Consider the following 19,737-nt stretch of genomic DNA (forward strand, 5'->3'; position numbering starts at 1 on the left):
AGTATTCTTTAAGTACTGACCACTAGTTCACTTCCAGATTAACCTACTTATTGTTAGATTAGTCGTTTTAATAACTTCAATTTAAAATATATATTTCTGCTGGATTAATCTTTATTTATAGATAATCAATGATTTTATTTAAGGGTAATAGGACAATGAAAGGCGGTTATTACTTATATATTTTTTACGTAATGAAAATAATGTGTTAATTAAAATGTATTTTATTGGCCTTCAAGTTATAAACTGTTAGTTGAACATAACATCAGTATAAATGTATCGAAAGCTTTACACAAACTAACAAATTATTGATACTTGAGCTTTGGTCATTATCTAACATCCTAATAAATTAGGTTTAGACCTCTGTGGAGGCGGTATCTACTTTAACAGAAAATCATTGCCAACATATTATTAAAAAAAAAAAAAAAACATAATTCGTATCGACATATCTACATACGTTGTTAAATAAACCGTGATTTACGTCTATACAATCTTTACAATAGATAAGTTAAAGGAAACAAACTATATTTTGGTAAAAAATAAAACAAAATATATTTTATATATTATACACTTTGCGCTAGAAATATAACAAAATACACTTATACAAGCTACACTACCGTTACTGTTACATACATGACCTGACAATAAATTAATTAATGAACATTAAAACTAATTCCAGTTTAATACAATCGATGATTAAACAAATTACTGTGCAGGGTTAGCGGATGCTAGTTCGCTTGGATCTTTGTCACTTATCCTTGCCCGCTATAATCACCATAGAGATGGTCCCAGACCTTTCATAAGCCACACCTGCAGATACATTTAGTGGTAACAAAAGTAAAGCACACGAGGAACAACACTTAGAGCTTGTAATTAAAATCTGTCTGTAACAAGTTTGCACAGAATCTCACGAGTTTGCACGAGTATTCACGACATTGCACGAGTTTGCATAAACATCAACAACAGTAAATCTTGCATTCAGATCTAAAATTACAGTCGTTTTTGTATATTCGTCATACATTAAAAGTTAACAACATATTTCGAATGATATACCTCACGTGTCCGACATTCTGTCGTTATGAGGTTGTTCAAATAGAGATGATGGCAATCAAATTGAATCCATACTTCCTAGCTTCTCAACATACCCACGTGTGAACATGTTGAACGCTATTTTCGTTACTGTCAGAACGAGTTAATCACATCAAAGGAAACAATCCGTCGCATAATATCCGTAACATTACCACAGCACATTTAATGTTTATAGTTGAAAAACTAATATTAAAATTTGAGCTAACACTATTATTATGTTTTTTATGCAATTGAGCTTACCAACACAATAGCTCTTCACACTAAACCATCGATTATAATGTAAGATAAATAGACAATTATCACATATGTTTTAGAGAAAATATAACATACAACACCATGTACGAGGAAATGCCTGTTGAACACGCTGTATAGTAACCAGATATGAGGTCTGCTGCACAGTAAAATGTTTGATTTGTACCAATAAGTTTTTATTATGCCGATGTTAATGAACACCTTATATAAGATTATTCCAGAAATTTTGACTTATTGGACATTTTTCTTATTTTTTTTTTTTTTTTTGTTGATAAAATCAAGTTGATTAATAACGTGAGTGAAAGCCTTTGAGCTGTCATCATCATTATCTCTGAGGAAACATTATTAATAAGTGTTAATGCACATTGCTTAGGAAACTCATTTCTAGGATGACGGCGCCTTAGTCGGGAGAATATTATGATTCACTTTCTTCGCACAAACCTGCGCAAGGCAATCAGATAGTATGGGAAAATTCTCGTTGATTTAGATTAATAGAACTTGGCAAGATAAAATGTCGCGTACTTGTAACTAAATAACGAAATTCGTATATCACCGCAGCTCAGGCGGTGTGGAGACACAGTTGACCGTTTGGCTATTGGAACTTCTATTTCTCGGAATGACAAAAATGGGCTTAATTTTTCCGTTTCCGTTAGCTAAGGAACAATTGTATGCCAGCCCAGATCTGCATCCGTCTTGTTTCATTTATGATAACAGCATCAAGGCCCTAAAACTGCACGAATTTTATAATTCGAGTCACCAATCGTTTGCAATACAAATAATTTCGTTGTTGAATACAATTTTTTTTTTTTTGTCAAATAACAACCAACATTACACTGACTCGAATACATCGACGTCGGAAAAATCACGAGACAATGAAAAAAACTACAACCTCAGTTCAACAAGTGAATGGTACGAGAGCATTACATTATATGAATTAAAATTACAGACGTTCCGCCGACAGGAAGACTTTTGTCCCCTAATACGTGTCAACTCGAACGAAAACTTATGGTAGGGGCGTCGGCTGACGTCACCGGCCGGCTGGCGGGAGGCGGGGGCGCCGCGCCGCCGCCGCGTGGTACTACGGCCGCCGCGCGAATACGCCGCGGGAGAAGCCGCCCGCTCCTGATGAGGAACAGGGATCATGAGTATCACCGTCTCCAGAAGAGTGGGCTTCATATATATTCGAAGATATTATACTTAGACTACAACATTGGCTTTATATTGGGGTGACTAAAATTAATTCGAATGTAAATAAAAGTAGTATAAATACAAGCATTCACTTAGTTGAAATAATAAAAATAAATTCAATATAACTTACTTACTTCATTGAGTTTACTTACCCTGGTTAGGATAAGGTAAACAGTTAGATTTGAGTACTTCCTCATGATTCCCGTACGCACAAAACTTCACCACAACAGTGTTCGCTGATATACCCGTTATTTCCGCTTCGTAAAACTGAAACGAATATTAATATTAAATATATTTTTATTACAATAAACTATAATGCAATAAAACAATGCCAACGAAACAAGATAGTAAAAGTAAACACACATATAGAAACAAGAAATATAGATCTCAATTATTATTATGAATTTACATCTAGAGATAAACAGCTCGCTTTAAGTTAAATAAGAAACTCAGGTAATTTTGATGTAATAAAAAAAAACACTTAAAAAAATTGTAGGTAGTTTGTAATTTAAACGTTAAAACTCACGTTATTGTCTTCCCAGTAGAGAGCCAGACATCTGTCGCCGACCTTCCAGTTGATATCCGCCACGCCAAGCATCGCCCGAGCCTGTTCATTGACAGCTGCGTTCTGGAAGCCTAACAGAGAACCAGGCAAGAATGGTCCGCCGGTACGAAGACCGCTGTACTCCTGACGGGTCCCATAGTTATACTGGCGGCCGTTGTAACCCTGGTTCATATAGTTCATATTAGAATACATTGGATTCTGTTGTTCCATGTAGCCATTCGGCTGTTGTTGCTGTTGTCGCCGCTGGTAGTGTTCGGGATACGTCATATCATTATTCCGCCTGAATGGTGGTATTTCTTGCACATTTTGGTTAGGAATATAGGCTTGTTTCTGGCTATAGAGCTCTGGGTGCGCCTGGTAGCCCCTGCCTGGCGACAATTCCTCGTTAGGCCTAGCTTGATTCGATAGTAGATTTAGATTTGCCGTGGCCTCGATCAAGTTGTCCATGGGGTTCATGTTGTTTCTATAGTTTTGCTGCTGGTTCACATGGTTGTCATTGAAGTTCGTGTCGTGCCGCATATTGATTTCGGGATACTGGTTAGGATGGTTGTGATAAGCGTTATTGTAATGTAAATTAAATTATTTGCCTGCTGCTGCTGTTGATGCTTATTCTTCTCTTCTAATTTCTTCTGGAACCTCGGTGGTTTCTCGTTCTGGGTTTGATATTTTCTTTCCTCTCTATGTGAATTGTGATAGTTATCATAGGAGTGATGTCCTCTATCCGACCGATGTCTCGGACCATCATATCTTGAACCGTGCGAGCGACTGTTTTTATTATTATTTCTTTCCCTACTGTTGTAACTCCTCTCGCCCCTATCTTCTGATGGCGTGTTATATTCGCGACGATTATTCTTATCTTTGTCTGGTACATTTGGTAATTTATCTTCTAAGAAGTCAAAGAGTGATACTTTTCCAGAAGGTTTAACAGGAACTGCATCTTCGTCATTAGACTCCTTGTTACGACCTTTTCTTTTAGAGGAATCAGCTTCCTTTGCCTTATCTTTACTTCTGTTTTCTGAATTATCCCTTTTCTGCAATATTCTCAATGCTTTATCAAGATTATTCTTAGTGTACTTCAGAGCATTTTCAGCTTGCTCTTCAGAAAACACCGGCATCAACAATCTTCTGCACATTTGCATCTAATAGTGGTTTAGTACCACCACCAAACACCTGGAATTTTAACAAATTTAGTTCAAACTTATTAATATAAATATTAATCATAGGACTTTGTTTTCCCGTTTGTTAATTGGAATGAGCCTAAAATAATTTTTATTCTATAGGCTGGAGAACTGAATCCAAATGCTTTATCCAAGAATAGAACCCACAGCTGTAAATAAAGAAGACTAACCTTCTTTACTCCTGACATCCTCTGAGCTTCCGCAATAGCTCCTTTCCTTTGAGCCTCAAACTCAGCATTGTCCTGTTTTGATGAATCTTGTATGCTTTTAAATTGTTTATCAATCGGCAATGCCTCCAATCTCTGTCCGAATGGTATCCATGGCGGTGGACCACCATCTACACCGATGCCACCTGAAGTTTAAAGAATAATCACCTTTTAAAAATCACGTTTAGTATTCTCAACTCAAATTATCTGAAGGGAAGTTAAATATTACATTGATAACTGATATTTATTAAGATGGAATATATAAAGATATATTATTTTGTGTTAGAAGGAATGGAGAAGACAAAAAAATATATCCAAGCCTGTATTTAGTGGTTCTGTTATATATAACTACATCTAAGTAATACTTGATTATTTTTACTTTTTTTTTAATGTAGATATCAAAGAAACAGTTTTTAATAAAATATATATATATATATATATTTATATACTTTGACAGTTGGAACAGTTGTTACATAGACGCTGATTGTGAATTATTTTCAATAAACATCTATACTACTTCCACAGACATATAATTTGTATAAACTATTTAACCCTCATAATTATGTTAAAAAGTGCATATTAAAATTGTACTTAAAATATTGTAAGGCATTAATTAATAAGGTGTTTTCTTATTAGAGTTGTTTAAATTATTATTAAAGAGTTATTTAAATTATTATTAAAGTTATTTAAAACTTACCTCTAGTATGTTTAGCTAGACTTCTATTAAGTTCCCATTTCTCTATCATGTGAGTAACTTTGCCACCGAGCACGGTGATGACATCCGGTGTTAGCCAGATAACTCCATGACACACTTCCAACTCTTCATTATTTATTAACAATTTGGTGCCAGGGGGAGTATTAACATTGAGATTTGATATGGGACTTGTTTCCAAACCTATACATGTTGTCTTCCCATCATGCAGAGTCAGTTTTAGCATTCGTGGGGCTGATGTTGATTCTTCATTAGCTTTTGGTGCAGCAACATTTCTTATCTTTTGTATTTGTACAACTATTGGTTTCTCTAATTTTGATGGATCTTTAGGAAAATCCTCGGGAAATGCTCCATCCCCAATATCTCTTAAATCAAACTGAAATAGCAAAGAATTCAATTAAGTATTCCACACGTCCAATGTGTGGGAAGATCGATTGTCTTTAGACGTGAAATATACGTTAATAATAATTTTTACTCTACTCACATCTATAGCTCTCCTACTTAAAATATTTACATCTTCTATTTGTCCGTTTTCGGTTATAATATCTATACCTTCTTCACTCAAATGCCTAAAAGTAGTAAAGTAGTAACACCGAAATATTAAAAAAACAAACATTATAATTTAAAATAATACTGTAATTATTTTCAAAGTGTTAATTACCAGCCCAGCTCTATTAGGTCCTCTCTGAGTGTCATGTTTTCATTTGTATAAGGAATAAATAACCAAATTTTGTATTTTAAATCCTTAAAGACACACCGTACTCCACTTGCTTAATTGTCAAACTTTCAGACAGTCTTTTTATAAAACCCGACAGAGCGGCAGAGTATACAAAATAAATAGACCATAATAGATCTTATGTTCAACGAATTTAAAATAAATACGCATTTTTGTTAAAATGAAATTATTAATACCATTACACAGTAAAAATTCAGGCTTAGTTGCAATTTTTTATCGAGTAGTCATTTAGTTAAAAGGTCAATGAACTTATGACTTACGTGTTCAGTATACGCCACTTTCTTACGTACCTACTACCTCCTTTCAAAGTCTAGATAACTTTTATCTTATAAGATAACGTAAAAAAATATCCAATATAGGTTCAAACAGACTAAATATTGCAAATTTTTCTTCGGTAGTTCCACCTGCTGCAAATAATAAATAACAATGTCTTCGGTAAGATCAAATTAATATCTGTTAATTTTGACACTTTGTTTTGCTTTGCTCTTTATGAAAGATTAACAATCTTTTATTCAAATACTACACAATTCCTTTATTCATAACATAGAATAATCAGTGACATATTAAATTCGAGTTATAGTGCAATAATATATTTTTTTTGCAGACACATATTTTTAACGTAGAAATGACTTGCGAGGGCTGCTCGGGTGCCGTCGAGAGAGTATTGAACAGATTAAAAGGGCAAGGAGTTGATGACATCTCAATCTCTCTTCCAGAACAAAAAGTATCTGTTACATCAACTCTCAGCGCCGATCAGCTGCTTGAAGTTATAAAGAAAACTGGAAAAAAGACAGCATATGTTGGAACGCAGTAAAATTTATTGTCATACTTGACTATGGTTAATGTACATAATGTACAACATGTAAATTATAAAATATTGTTATGGATCCATGTTTATGATTTTAAAGAATATTGAATTATTACCATTATTATTAATATTGTAACTAAGGAGTCATCAGATTATACTAGGTATAAAGATAATTTTATAATGTTAAAGCCAGTTTTAGTGTTATCATTTATCTATGTCAGCTTTATTAATATAAAGTCATATAAAGGAGGTCTTTGTCATAAATATATGAAACAGTATTTATTTTAATAAATATTTATTTTTATATATAAATTTTATTCATTGCATTTGAAATTAATTTATTGTTTATCAATTGGGATTCACGGCTTCCTCCAATGTGTTGAGTCGTAAATCAACAAGATCTACCGCTTCGTGTAACGCATTAAGATGATCTACAATCGCATTCACAGTGGGCAAAACATCAGCACAATCGCACTCCTTTAATTTGTTAACACCACTGATGTAAGTTTCATTCTCAACTTGTTTCTTTCTCTTACAGAACGGCTCACTAGTCTCTTTGTGACTTAGAATTTTAAAACCACTATTCAATGGGAAGCTTCGTTTACGACCTACCCATTCAATAGTACCACTTGTATAACATACATCGTCATCTCCTAGTTTGATCATACCAAAGATGTCTTCATCATTATGGAATTGAATCGACTTGTCGACAATTGATGGAATTGTATATGTAGCCGGTGTAGGAGGTTGACGAGGAATATGGCTGATATGCCCCACACTGTATGACGAACATTCACTAGATTGACAATCCCCGTGAAATTGAGAATTTGAGTTGTTTCTTACGACATTTGAAGCAGTTCTTGTCACATTCACTTGATTATCGCCAGGTTCTATCATAGTACTGTTTGCATTAGGTGCATCTTGGAAGCTGATGCTTCTTACAGAATCATGAGGATCATTATCAATGTGGACAAAAGTTTTCACAGGATACTTAGTGTTGTGATAGCACTGATACCACATCTTCACACCCTATTACGTTGATAAATAGTTAGTTATTTATATCTAGTTACTAAGCCCACAATTCTCCCTGAATTCAAGCTTGTTAAAAGCTAGATTATATTCAAATATCACAGTTTCCAATTGTCCCTAAACAAAAGGCCAAATGTCAATACTTTAATGATTATTAGAATGTACAGAACAGCTTTACTATGCTTAATATAAACTACATTAAGGCTAAGGCTATCTCTTTTGAACCAAAACTCTCGTTCTACTGGTCGAACTAACTTTAGAGGTCTGTGATCTGGGAGTCGATAATTGATTTTGTCCGACATTTTCTTTTGTTTGATTTGAAAGTTCAGTGAATTTAGTCTTCCAAATAAAGACCTGAAAAGACAAGAATATATGATATTTGCTAAGTGTATATTTAAACTTTAATAATATATGTCTTCTACAAACCAGCTTGTCATCACCAGCAGAGGTAAATTTTTGTCCACTAGGAGAGAATGCTACGGCATTGATCGGCCCAGAGTGTCCCGTTAATGTAAATATTGGATGACCTTCCAGCAGGTCAAGAATCTTGAAATATAAAGCATTATTAATATTAAATTATTTTGTGCTCAATTATAGTGCGAAAAACTTTCTGATGTTAATTCTTTTACCTTCATAGTCCCGTCTTTACTGGAAGTTAATATATAACTTCCGCTCGGATGAAAGGCAAGCTGTGTGACAGCATCATTGTGTATACTAAAATTTAAAAGGATGTTTTATTAATTGTAATATTATAAATATAAAGTGATTTAAAATGTTAGTTACCTGTAGAATTGTACAAGATTGTGTGTCCTAACATCATACAATTTAATATTTCCCTTAGAAGTACCAATAGCCACATAGCAACTCGATGGATGCCAGGCCAAATGTAACCCATGTGCGCTCTGATCTTTATATGTATTTATACATACACCAGTTTCTATGTTCCACAATTTTGTTGTTTTATCATCAGAACATGATGCTATCAGTGATCCATCTTGAGAGATGCGAGCCCGACGAACCCAATTTGTGTGACCAACAAATGAAGCCAAAAATTTTTGTTTCTCACTCGACCACAACTTAACAATTTTATCATCTGATGCTGTTATTATCTATAATGAAAAATGATTAAAATAAAATAATTTGAAAAAGTATTTTCACGAAATGTATTTTTTTCTTAAATCATGCCTTTGTTCCGTCGGGACTAAATTGAACGGATCGCACAGTCTGAGAATGCGCTTTAAATGTACCAGTACTTCCTGTTACAGTTGGTACCCAAAGACGAACAGTTTTGTCTCGAGAGGCGGAAGCCATATATTTTCCCGTTGGAGAAAATGTTACATCCATAACAGCTTCATCGTGGCCTTGGAATCTGTAACTTCGCATCGTCCCACGTAAATCCCATAACTACAAATAAATTGTATGATATAGTTAAAATATATAATCATATAAAAACAACCCTTGTAGTAAGGCATTGTTCGTTGTATTACCAATATGCTATTATCTAAAGAGCCACTTGCTAACTGTTGTTCGTTAGGATTGTAAAATAATGATGTTATACTTTTGCGATGCCCTTTAAGTTGTTTTTCTAAAGAAGGTTCAAGAGACATATAATTATTTTCCATCGCAGTTCACTATTCTATATAATTCCAAAACCACTTTTACACTTCTTATTATTTCAATAATTATAATTGTATAAAAACATATATTTTTACAATAAAATCGCAGTTATTAAAAATTCAAATTAACAAATTTGAAATTTGTGTACCGACGTACTGTCATAACAATATTTGATAGATACTATAGACGATTTTTTTTTATTTTAAAGAATTCAATTATATTTGAGTTTATAAAAACAAAATATATACGTAAATAAAAAATTCATGTGAACATAAACACAATACTCAAAAAAGATAAAAACGGTTCTATTTAGGTTTGAGCATAAGGCTTAATTTGATAGAATGAATTATTAGCTTAATTTGTTATTTAAATTTAAAATTAGCTTAATTTGTTACTCAAGCTTTAATTTATTAGAATCCGTTTATAATATTATGGGAAAAATCTATTTAGAAACTTTACAAACTATTAAAAAAAGCAAATGTTTAAAAACTCTTAACAAAATGTATATAAGGAGTATTAAATTGCAAGAAAAATTAAGTAAGTTTAATAATTTTACAAGTATTCGATCACTACTAAAAATTCAAATTAGGACATTTATTGTTTTGGACTAGGAGTCATCGATTTTATTTTAATAAGACTATGTATCAAAACAAAAAAAAAATGGTTTGTAATTGTTCACTAAAGCCTTTTCAGTAAATATGAATCTTACATCGGATTTTGTTAACTGAACTAATGGGAATTATTACACCGTACACCCCATATTTGTAGATTTATCCTTTAAGAATTTATTGCTATATTATTCTTTTAAATTTTTTAATTTATTATAATAAGCAATTACAACAACAAGTCTTTATTTATTTCTCGTATATAATTTTATATATGAGCTAGTTATTACACTTATATTTTTTCTTTAATTGAAGTTACATATTTATAAAAACGATTAAAAAAAATTGTAAAGAACAGAATGTTAAGAATTTTTTTAATCGAAACCATAATAAACCGCATTTCATAATTTAATGTGCATGTGCTCATGACATTAAAAATAATTTGGTGGTCTATGGAAATATTTTCCGATTCGTCTCTGTATCACACGAGGTATTTCTTGTTTTGAATTTAATTTTTGATTCTTTCGTTTTGTTTTAAGGACATGAAAACCCAATGTATGCCCTAAAACATACCTTTTCTAAAATTAATTGCATTGATAATTCTTTGACTTTATTAACATATTGAAGTCACATACCGGGTGCATGCAAAATTGTTTAGGTTTTTTGTCCATAAAACCTTGAAATTATTTGCAAAATTTGTTTCAGCAGTAAAAAGCAAGGACAATGAAGTGAAAATATTGTATGGGATTCTATCTTACATAGAAGTAGGTGAGTTCAGAAATCATAACAACAGCAGCTGTTTTTATTTTCATAAGATGCTCGAGTATTTCATCACGACAATGTATTTTTTTCTTTGTTAAAAACCATTTACTTTGACTTGAATTTGTTCTAATAATAGTAATATCATTTTAAGCGTTAAGAAGCTACAATGAACTCAGTAGGATTTGGAGAAAGGGAAGTGGCTTTAATAGCTGATGAATTAAGTCATGCTGTAGAGCTCACTCTTAATCCGACAGCCAATCAAGACGCCAGGAAACAGGCCTACACAGTATGTGAAAGGTATTGAAGATATAACATTAGAAAAAAATATATTTAGAAGAGATAAATATACATATATACATATTTTGGTATACAAATTTATATTAATCTCTAAGTCAATTATGAAATTTTAAAGCAATTAAGTTGCTAATCTAGAAATTTGTAATATAAATCGCCAACTAATTTTGTTAATTTGAAATAGTTTTATTACATTGTTGAGGAATCTTAATAACCGTGGGTATGTTTACATACCTTAATGTATAATGCAATATAAATATTGCATCATTTTTTCTTGTTTATTAGAGAGAGAGAGAGAAGTTGTTTCCTTATTATTATTTAATGTATATACTAAATAACTGATATTTGTATATTTTTTTACCTGTATATTTATATTTACCAATATATGCTTATATAATTATATAATTCTAAGGATATTTATTAAATTATTTTGTTATTTATATTACAGCTTCAAAGAAAATTCACCATGGTGTGCCCAAGCAGGTTTACTTCTGGCAAGTGGAACTCAATACTCACCAGTTGTAAAACATTTTGGTCTTCAACTCTTGGAGCACACCGTTAAATATAGATGGACCCAGATTACACAACCAGAAAAGATATTTATTAAGGTTAATTATAAAAATTTTCTATTAAAATTTGATAAAGGTGTCATATCAAACTTTGTATTACTTTAATGTTTTCATCTGTAGGAAAATTCCATGAAACTTCTCTCAATGGGCGGCTGGGAGACAGGTCATTTGAATGATGCATTAGCTCGTGTGATAGTCGAGATGATAAAGAGGGAATGGCCACAACAATGGCCAACACTTCTAGCTGAACTTAGTGACGCCTGTACTAGAGGACATTTGCACACGCAAATAGTCTTACATGTATTCCTGAGGCTAGTTGAGGATGTAGCAACATTACAGGTATAAGCTCAAAGCCACAAAAAAAAAACCTTTATAAGTATATACATAAAAAATGTTAATTTAATTTATTTTAATATTGTGATTAGACTTTAGAACAACACCAACGTCGTAAGGATATATACCAGGCTCTGACGAGCAATATGGCGGAAATATTCTCATTCTTCATGAGACTCATAGAACTACACGTACAAGAGTTTAGAGAGAAGACTGCAGCTGGTGATTATGCTGCAGCGGCAAGCAATGGCAGGGTTGTTCAGGTCAGAGAAATATATATATAAATATATATTTGATAATTTTTTTATATAAATATAACTATGCAACTATTTTTAGCAACCCTTATAAATGTATACATTGGATAAGTTTACTTGCAGGTTGTACTACTGACTCTCACAGGATTTGTGGAATGGGTTTCGACAAACCATGTAGTGACAAATAATGGAAGGTTACTACAAATCTTATGTATATTGCTCAGCGATGATGTCTTCCAACTACCAGCTGCTGAATGCTTACTACAAATTGTTAATAGAAAAGGCTCGGTTAGTTTATTTGTATTTAATACTCAATAAACATTTAGTAACACCGACATATATATATATATATATATATATATATATATATATATATATTTGTAAAATAATGATTTACTTATTATAGACAAAGGAGCGGAAACCGCTCATGATATTATTTAGTGAAGACGCAATCTCTTGCATCCATCGCGCCGCCGTGCAGAGTATCAACGCGGCAGATGAAGTACATTACTTGTTCCTAAAGAAGCTCTCACAGGTACCTTATTCACATTCATTATATAAAAACATTATTAGCTATACATTTTTCTATAAAATACTTTTATAAACATTGAACTAGATTGTTATGTATGTTGCCAACATACGCGGAAAATAATTCGAAGGGTAGATGGTGACATTTAAGTGTTCAAACAAATTTGTCTTTACAATTCCAGGTTCTCGCTGGTCTTGCGCAACAACTGACCTCAATGTGGAACTGTGCCACAAACGTGGACTCGTGGTTGCCCCTTCTCCTTGAGACGATGCTGCTTCTAACGTCACACCCCTCGCACACATTGGCTCACACAGCTAACTCAGTGTGGCTCGCCTTCCTTAAACATGATCAGATATCAAAACTGCCACATGTACTGGCCATGGTGCCGAGGTGGTTACAAGCGGCCACACCTAAGATATTGAAGGTATGTGCTATACAATTTGTAAGATATATAATGTTATATCTTTGACTGAGATATATAATGTTATATTCTTATTCAAACAAGAATTTTTTTTTGTTGGTAACATTTGTCTATATATTAAAAATAATCATAACCAACAAAATTAATAATAGACAATATTTTATTTATAACACATATTCTTTCATTCATTTTTCACAGCGGCACCCAGTAAATATAATTGAACGTAAAAAAAGTATTGTAGTAAATTACTGTCAGAGAAAAGAATTGAAAAATACCTAATAATTTGTCAGTTTCAATGTTTGTTAAATAGGAATATTTACTCATTATATAAGTGTTACCACACTTTATACACTCAATGCCAACATTATGCCTCCATAGCTTAATATAAATAATGTTTGTCTCTACATATAATATAATGTTTAAGGTGTGGTCCCCTCGTGAATCTGTCGGCTGTGCGTGTGACTACGACAGCGATCACGAGTTCGCAGTGTTCTTCAGTCGCGCAAGAACTGAGATGCTAGAGAGCTTCAGGTAATATCAATACTTCAAACGTATTGGTCTCTATCTATTATTAATAATCTATAAGGATGAATAATTTGTGCAAAATATCATATTTTTTATGTTCTGTATTGTAAATTAAATATTAAAGTAATATGAATATTATTGGCATTCTAAGATCATAATTTAGAAATTTTATTTATCATATATTGATGCTATATATCCACGTTTCCAGATACTGTATGACCGCAGCGCCTTTGGTGACTTGGTCTTATGTTGAGCAATGGACGAACACGGCGTTAGACAAGGTGGACTCGTGTCCGCTACAGTGTGACGTCATGCACCCGCTACACGTGGAGTGGGAGGCTCTCGCACAGGTATGAAGATTTACCGGTAGCAAAAATAAAAATTAATATATATATATTATTTAGTTATGTATAAATAAAATTAAGAGAATCAGAGCATTAAATGACGTGTTTTTAGGTATAGTGATTGTATAGTTAGTGAAATACTAGCAATAAATGTGAGTTGTGTTGTTTGATAGAAATAACCACTTAGTGAAATTCTTTTGTTTCACCTATTGTTCATACATTGTTTGCTTTTCTTATTGTTACTTTTTTCTGTATAAAAGATAAATAATATATTTAAAGCGTAGTTTCTTATAAAGTTAATAGTATATAACGATTATCCTCCAGGTCCTGGACGTGGTCCTATCTCGGCTGCTTCTGGCGGAGCCTCGGCCCAATGTGTCGGAGGGTCTTCGCGTCCTCCAGCGCTGTGTGTCCTGTGAGCCCCGGGCGCCTCTCATTCTCTCGCTGCTGTTATCTTTCATATCAGCCCTGTTTGTGTTCCTGAGCTGCGCGTACAGTCAGATGGCAGGTCTGTCTTTGTCATGATTTATTTTGCTCGTTCTGATTGTTTTTTGCCACACTTTCTGTTACACTCACAATTCAATAATTCTTCGATATATCAATATTAAAACTGTCTTTTGAAATTATATTTTTTGGACTAAGTACATGAGAGGAATCGTTCAAGGACTATGTAATAGTAAATCTAGGTTTATGTTCTGTATAGTGTAGTAAGTTAGTGACAGATAATATAAATGACGTTATGTGAAGGTCCGGGGGTCGGGTCAGCGGGCGCGGAGCTTCTACCACGTGTTTTGGACAAGATATTCGCGTCGCTCGTGTACGAGGGGACGCCGCCTGAAGATCGTAGTTCACGGAACGTAAAGAACGTGAGGCGACACGCCGCGGGGTTGTTGGTCAAACTCGGTTCCAAGGTCAGTGACGCCTCGCAGATTATTAATTGTTAGCGCCATGTTGCTGTTCTGACATTAATCATGGGTCCCTGATTTAATATCAAATAAAGAATAAAACTCCATCGACACTAGTAAGACTCGAACCTGCGACCTCTGGAACGTCTCGTCCCAGCTGACTCACAGATGAAGCCGTCTTCATTCAGCGTTCTTCCTTAGTCTCATTATTACTTACTTAATATTTAACTAAGTATCACGAGAAACGCTTATTTAAAAATTATGATCTGGAGTGAAAATAATTGTCTGTTGTATAGTCACAGACTGTCATCGAGCCGGCCCAAAGGAACCGTGACGTCAGAATTATGTGTAAACCGAGAACGTTAGTTTTTTTTTAAATAAAATAATTCAGAGCGTCAGGAGAGCTCATAGCTTATCCGATGGGAATAGAATATATTTTTGGTTTAATGTATGTATTAACGTCATTCCAGTACCCGCTGCTGCTGCTGCCGGTGTTCGGTCGTCTCCACGAGCTGACCCGCGCCGCGCTCTCCCGCCCCGACCTCAGCGCCATGGAGAGCGTCACGCTGCAGGAGGCACTGCTGTTGGTCTCCAACCATTTCTGTTGCTACGAACGACAGAGTGCTCTTGTCGCTCAAGTGATGGGCGACTGTCGCGACCGGTGGGCCGCTTTAGCCGAACACATCCAGTCCGCGGCGGGGCTGGCGCGGCTCATAGGGCTGGACGCGCCGCCCACGGACGACCCTGAGCGCGCGACCGCTCGCCGGACCTTACTTCACGCCCTCACCCTCACGCTCGGTGTCGTAAAAAGAACTCAAGTGCCGGCCGATCCGGACAAGGCGGCTCGCGGGGGCTTTGGCGCTGGCGTGACGGCTTCGGGGAATCCAGTGTGGAGGAACCCGTGCGGGGTGCACGTGCTGCCTCTGTTCCCCGGAGTGCTGGCGTTGGCTCGCTCGCTGCACGAGCTGCACTCGCCTCACGCGGCCTCCCTGCGGCACGCGGGTCACGCCCGGGCGTTGTTGCCGCCGCCGGCGGAGCGCCGCAACCTCCTAGGGCTGCGGGACGACGCGCCGTCCTCGCCCACCGGACAGCCGGCCTCACCGACCTCACCACAGGACCGTATGCAGAATCTTCTTCATACGCTACATGACAATGTGAGTAATCTCCTCTGGTTTGTTTAAACGGAATATGGATGTGAATTACTTGTGACAAGTATCATATCGCTCGAGTGTAGGGAACGTGTCACTCTATTGCTCTGCCATTGAGTCTATCTACCTATGTGTCTATATATAGTCCGTGTTCCGCCCAGGTGTGTCAGCTGGTGGGCGCGGCGGCCTCGTCTCTGGGTCGTGAGTTGTACAGCTGTGCAGGTCTGGCGCGCGTGGTGGCGGGGTCTCTGCTGGGGGCTCCGGAGCGTCTGCCCGAGCACTGGCTCCGCCGGGTGCTGCGAGCCGCTCTCAGACCACTCCTCCTGCACTGCCCGCCGGCTCACTACAGGGACGTGGCGCTGCCGCTGTTACAACATCTAGCTCCTATCAGTGTGTACCTAATACCAAATAACCTAACTTATAATACTTACAAAAGACTTACTTATAATACTTACAAAAGACTTACAAAAAACTTAACCGCATCACTAAGCAGGAGTAACCAAGCGTTGGTCCTGTAGCAAAACTGTAAAATGTTTTTTGACCGTTCGATCTAGTATAATGTTAGGTTTTCATATCATGTTACAATAAGTCCGTGTTCCTGAGTAACAATCTCATATACATTCTGCTCGTAGAGAGGTGTTTCAACAGCATTAGTGATTATATAAAATATATAAATAATTTGTATGTATTTCAATTAACATATCATTCCAGCTGTATTATTATCGTTTGTCTTAACCAGCTTGTCGCTGTTTACAGTGTTGGTACATTTAAATCAGCGCTGGGACTACGTGACGTCGTTATATGAATCAGGGAAGTTAGAAGAAGAGGGGGGCAGTGAGTCACAGGAGGTGCTGGAAGATATGCTGGTTAGACATCTCACTAGGGAACACCTTGATCTACTGAAGGTCGGTTATAATACTGACAATATATAAATATATATATATATATTTATATATAACCTTAATTGTTAATTTTTTTTCCTTATTCAATACAATTTATGTTCGGTGTATAGTTGGAATGAGTGAAATATAAAAACTACGCCAGTGCACATTACAAGTAAAACTATGTTTTCGGATTTGCTTGGCATCTTTTAAGTCATAAATAAATGTATATGTTTTTTTTATACCAAGTTAATGATTTTTGGAAAATAATGGAAGGAATCCGTGCTAATGATCTTTTGATCGCTTGCAGGTTTGTTTAGTGGAGGGCGGTGTCACCGCTGAGAGTACGGATATGGAGGATGAAACCGTAACACCAGTGAATCCTGGCCGCGCTCCGGAACAAGTTTCCGAGTTAGGAGGGATCATTATATCGGATCCCATAGCGGGACCCGCGGTCTTACACACAGTGAGTGATGTTGTGCATATTTTTTATTATTATAGAGGCTGTATTCATATAAAGCTAAGGAATATGATTAATTTTATAAACAAAAATGTGTCTGACAGAGAAAAGAGATGACATTTTACCTACTATTTTATTAAGTCATTGAAAATCTATAAGATCTAAGTTTGAATATTATTTGGACTATAACTCTACTTGTGTATAACAGATGTTCCTTGAACTGAAAAGGACGAAGATATTGATTCATAGAACTCGTATTGACACACGACAGCAACAAAATCGTTTTGTGTTTAGTTTTCCACAAATTTAAATTCAACTGATAGCAGAAGTAAATATTTGTCCAACCTGTAATATGTTACAGTATAAAAGATTTCATTAAAACATTTTCAGATTCTCCGCGCCCTCACTTGGAACGATTCCACTTCGTCTCTTCGCGCGTGTTCGCTGGCACTACCCGCTCTACGAGCGGCCTTGGCCGGTAGAGGGGCGGAGTCCCTGCCGGGGGGCGGAGGCTCGCTGGGCGGCGGCGGCGCAGCTCTAGGCGCCGGCGAGGCTGCAGGCGCTTTGGCCGCCGTTCTACACGCGCTCAGACTACACGGACAGCATGAAGCGAATCAGGCTGCTCTACTGGCCCTCGCTGTCCAGGTATTCGTGTTAAATATTCATTATATACAAGTCTTATATATTCCATACCAAGTGGTTGTGCATACGTCATAAACACCACGCGTTTATATATAAATCATGTAGTGTTTCAGATTGATTAAATATATATATTTTTTAAATATGAACAGAATTTATATACGTACTTAAAATATTAAGTATTATTTTATGTGTCAATCAATTGATCAAAATTAAATATCTGTCATCAAACATTATGTATGAATATATATATGGTTTTGATTGCATATATATTATATTCAGACCTACGAGGCGCTCCGCCCCGTGTACCCCGAGGTGTCGTCAGTGTTGTGTGCTATCCCCGGAGTGGAGCCAGTGGACGTGCAACGCCTGGACGACAAACTGGCCGCTCCCCCTCTCAGGCCCGCCAAGGTCGACAAGAGCAAGAGGGACCTGTTCAAGAAGATCGCCTCCAGGGTAACAAACAAACACACACATATATCATATACTACATTATAACCTCAGGTAGACAATAAATACTCTAAACGACCAATTTTATTTTTCCTTAGGAAAGGAGAATATGCAACGATTTAAGCCAAAGGCGTCCCTAAAATCAAAACGTATATGTTTCTGTATATTTAAATATGTATTCTGGATGGTTGATTTTATTTATTTCATGCCAACAAATCTAAATGTACACCTTGTAAATAACAACCTACATTTATAATCTCTGAAAATAACTTACAATAAGTAGATTTTATTCCGGAATGCTTTTCAATCGGAAACAGAACTTAATAGTTTAGATTTTATATTTAGTCAAAAACCCGTTTCCGATGTCGCATTTTACTAAGAAAAAATATGTTTGGGGTCTCATTATAACTATACTTGTATTCTAAAAGAAAAGACGTGGTAGATCTGAGTTACACTTAATTGAATATCTTAACGTGTATGAGAATTTTTGACATAGTTACATAATTCACTATTTGAGTTTTTACAAGTGATAATTGTATTAAAATGAATATCCTTCACAGTTGATAGGAAGAAACGTCGGACAACTGTTCAAGAAGGAGGTCTTCATACTGGATCTACCTACGATGAACATACAGAGAGACAAACCTCGCAGCGCCTTGGACACGGACGGGGCGGGACTAGAAAATCTTTTCAATACAAACGCTCCAACCTAGCAGGAAACGGCCTATGTAGTAATTAATATTAAAGAGGCGGAGCCACGCGAACTCTTTGTATATGATTTTAAGTATCCAAGATACGATGAATTATAACATTATTAACTGAATTACTGTGTCACGAACACAGTTAGGACTGAAGTTATTTTTAAGTTTTTTTTTTTTATTCTTTGTATAGAATAATTTTAAACATCCATCGGCAGTGAGACCTCGTGTCTATGGTATATATTTTTTATTGCTTCTCATAGCTCGATTCGCGTGGACTCCTTTTGCATGACAGTGCAAGCCATATCCTACTCGCTATTAAAACGTTCTACTGTGAATAATAACCGTTTATATGTTAATAAATTATATTATTAAAATATCTTTTTTATTTGTATCGTCGCACAGATAATATCCATTATTTGTGGACGTACTTAAAAAAAACTCCAGTTAGTCCGGTCCAGTCCAGTTAAGCTTGTTAAATCAGGAATTGTGTTAATCTTTAGCCTAAACAGGTTAAGTAAAAGGGGATTCACGAATGTGGAA

General features: G+C 35.5%; 4 protein-coding genes across 8 annotated transcripts; 2 read left to right on the forward strand and 2 right to left on the reverse strand.

The window, feature by feature from the left end:
- Positions 1–205: 205 nt before the first annotated feature.
- Positions 206–5,990, reverse strand: LOC116766139 (tudor domain-containing protein 3). The gene is given in 9 exon segments (XM_061522698.1): positions 206–2,460; positions 2,679–2,793; positions 3,053–3,672; positions 3,675–4,197; positions 4,199–4,261; positions 4,440–4,621; positions 5,173–5,563; positions 5,672–5,756; positions 5,849–5,990. Coding segments are annotated over 9 exon segments (2,058 nt in total). The 5' UTR covers positions 5,884–5,990; the 3' UTR covers positions 206–2,416.
- A 189-nt stretch (positions 5,991–6,179) lies between these two features.
- LOC116766140 (copper transport protein ATOX1) lies at positions 6,180–7,048 on the forward strand. Its single transcript, XM_032655839.2, has 2 exons — positions 6,180–6,358; positions 6,528–7,048. Exons 1-2 carry the CDS (start codon positions 6,350–6,352, stop codon positions 6,735–6,737), a joined length of 219 nt encoding a protein of 72 aa, XP_032511730.1. The 5' UTR covers positions 6,180–6,349; the 3' UTR covers positions 6,738–7,048.
- Positions 7,010–9,537, reverse strand: LOC116766138 (POC1 centriolar protein homolog A). Of its 2 annotated transcripts, XM_061522700.1 has the most exons (7): positions 9,248–9,537; positions 8,946–9,164; positions 8,544–8,869; positions 8,390–8,474; positions 8,187–8,306; positions 8,016–8,114; positions 7,010–7,877 (listed from the first exon to the last, which is right to left on the reverse strand). In XM_061522700.1, exons 1-7 carry the CDS (start codon positions 9,380–9,382, stop codon positions 7,794–7,796), a joined length of 1,068 nt encoding a protein of 355 aa, XP_061378684.1. In that variant the 5' UTR covers positions 9,383–9,537; the 3' UTR covers positions 7,010–7,793. The 2 variants fall into 2 exon arrangements, with proteins under 2 accessions (XP_061378684.1, XP_061378683.1); XM_061522699.1 differs by having other exon boundaries at positions 8,016–8,306.
- Positions 9,538–10,405: 868 nt separating this feature from the next.
- LOC116766177 (exportin-5) lies at positions 10,406–19,571 on the forward strand. Of its 4 annotated transcripts, none has more exons than XM_061522801.1 (20): positions 10,406–10,472; positions 10,688–10,750; positions 10,896–11,041; positions 11,487–11,646; positions 11,728–11,946; positions 12,033–12,203; positions 12,318–12,482; positions 12,601–12,729; positions 12,905–13,147; positions 13,569–13,675; positions 13,878–14,019; positions 14,338–14,521; positions 14,761–14,924; positions 15,389–16,072; positions 16,228–16,456; positions 16,823–16,971; positions 17,258–17,413; positions 17,798–18,052; positions 18,329–18,502; positions 19,057–19,571. In XM_061522801.1, the coding sequence occupies exons 3-20, from the start codon at positions 10,911–10,913 to the stop codon at positions 19,207–19,209; spliced, it is 3,615 nt and encodes a 1,204-aa protein (XP_061378785.1). In that variant the 5' UTR covers positions 10,406–10,472; positions 10,688–10,750; positions 10,896–10,910; the 3' UTR covers positions 19,210–19,571. The 4 variants fall into 4 exon arrangements, with proteins under 4 accessions (XP_061378785.1, XP_061378784.1, XP_061378786.1 ...); XM_061522800.1 differs by having other exon boundaries at positions 10,414–10,472; positions 10,691–10,750; XM_061522802.1 differs by lacking the exon at positions 10,406–10,472 and adding an exon at positions 10,498–10,537 and having other exon boundaries at positions 10,691–10,750.
- The last annotated feature ends 166 nt before the right edge of the window (positions 19,572–19,737 follow it).

The sequence above is a fragment of the Danaus plexippus genome, chromosome 15, assembly GCF_018135715.1.
Source record: "Danaus plexippus chromosome 15, MEX_DaPlex, whole genome shotgun sequence".
NCBI lineage: Eukaryota > Metazoa > Arthropoda > Insecta > Lepidoptera > Nymphalidae > Danaus > Danaus plexippus.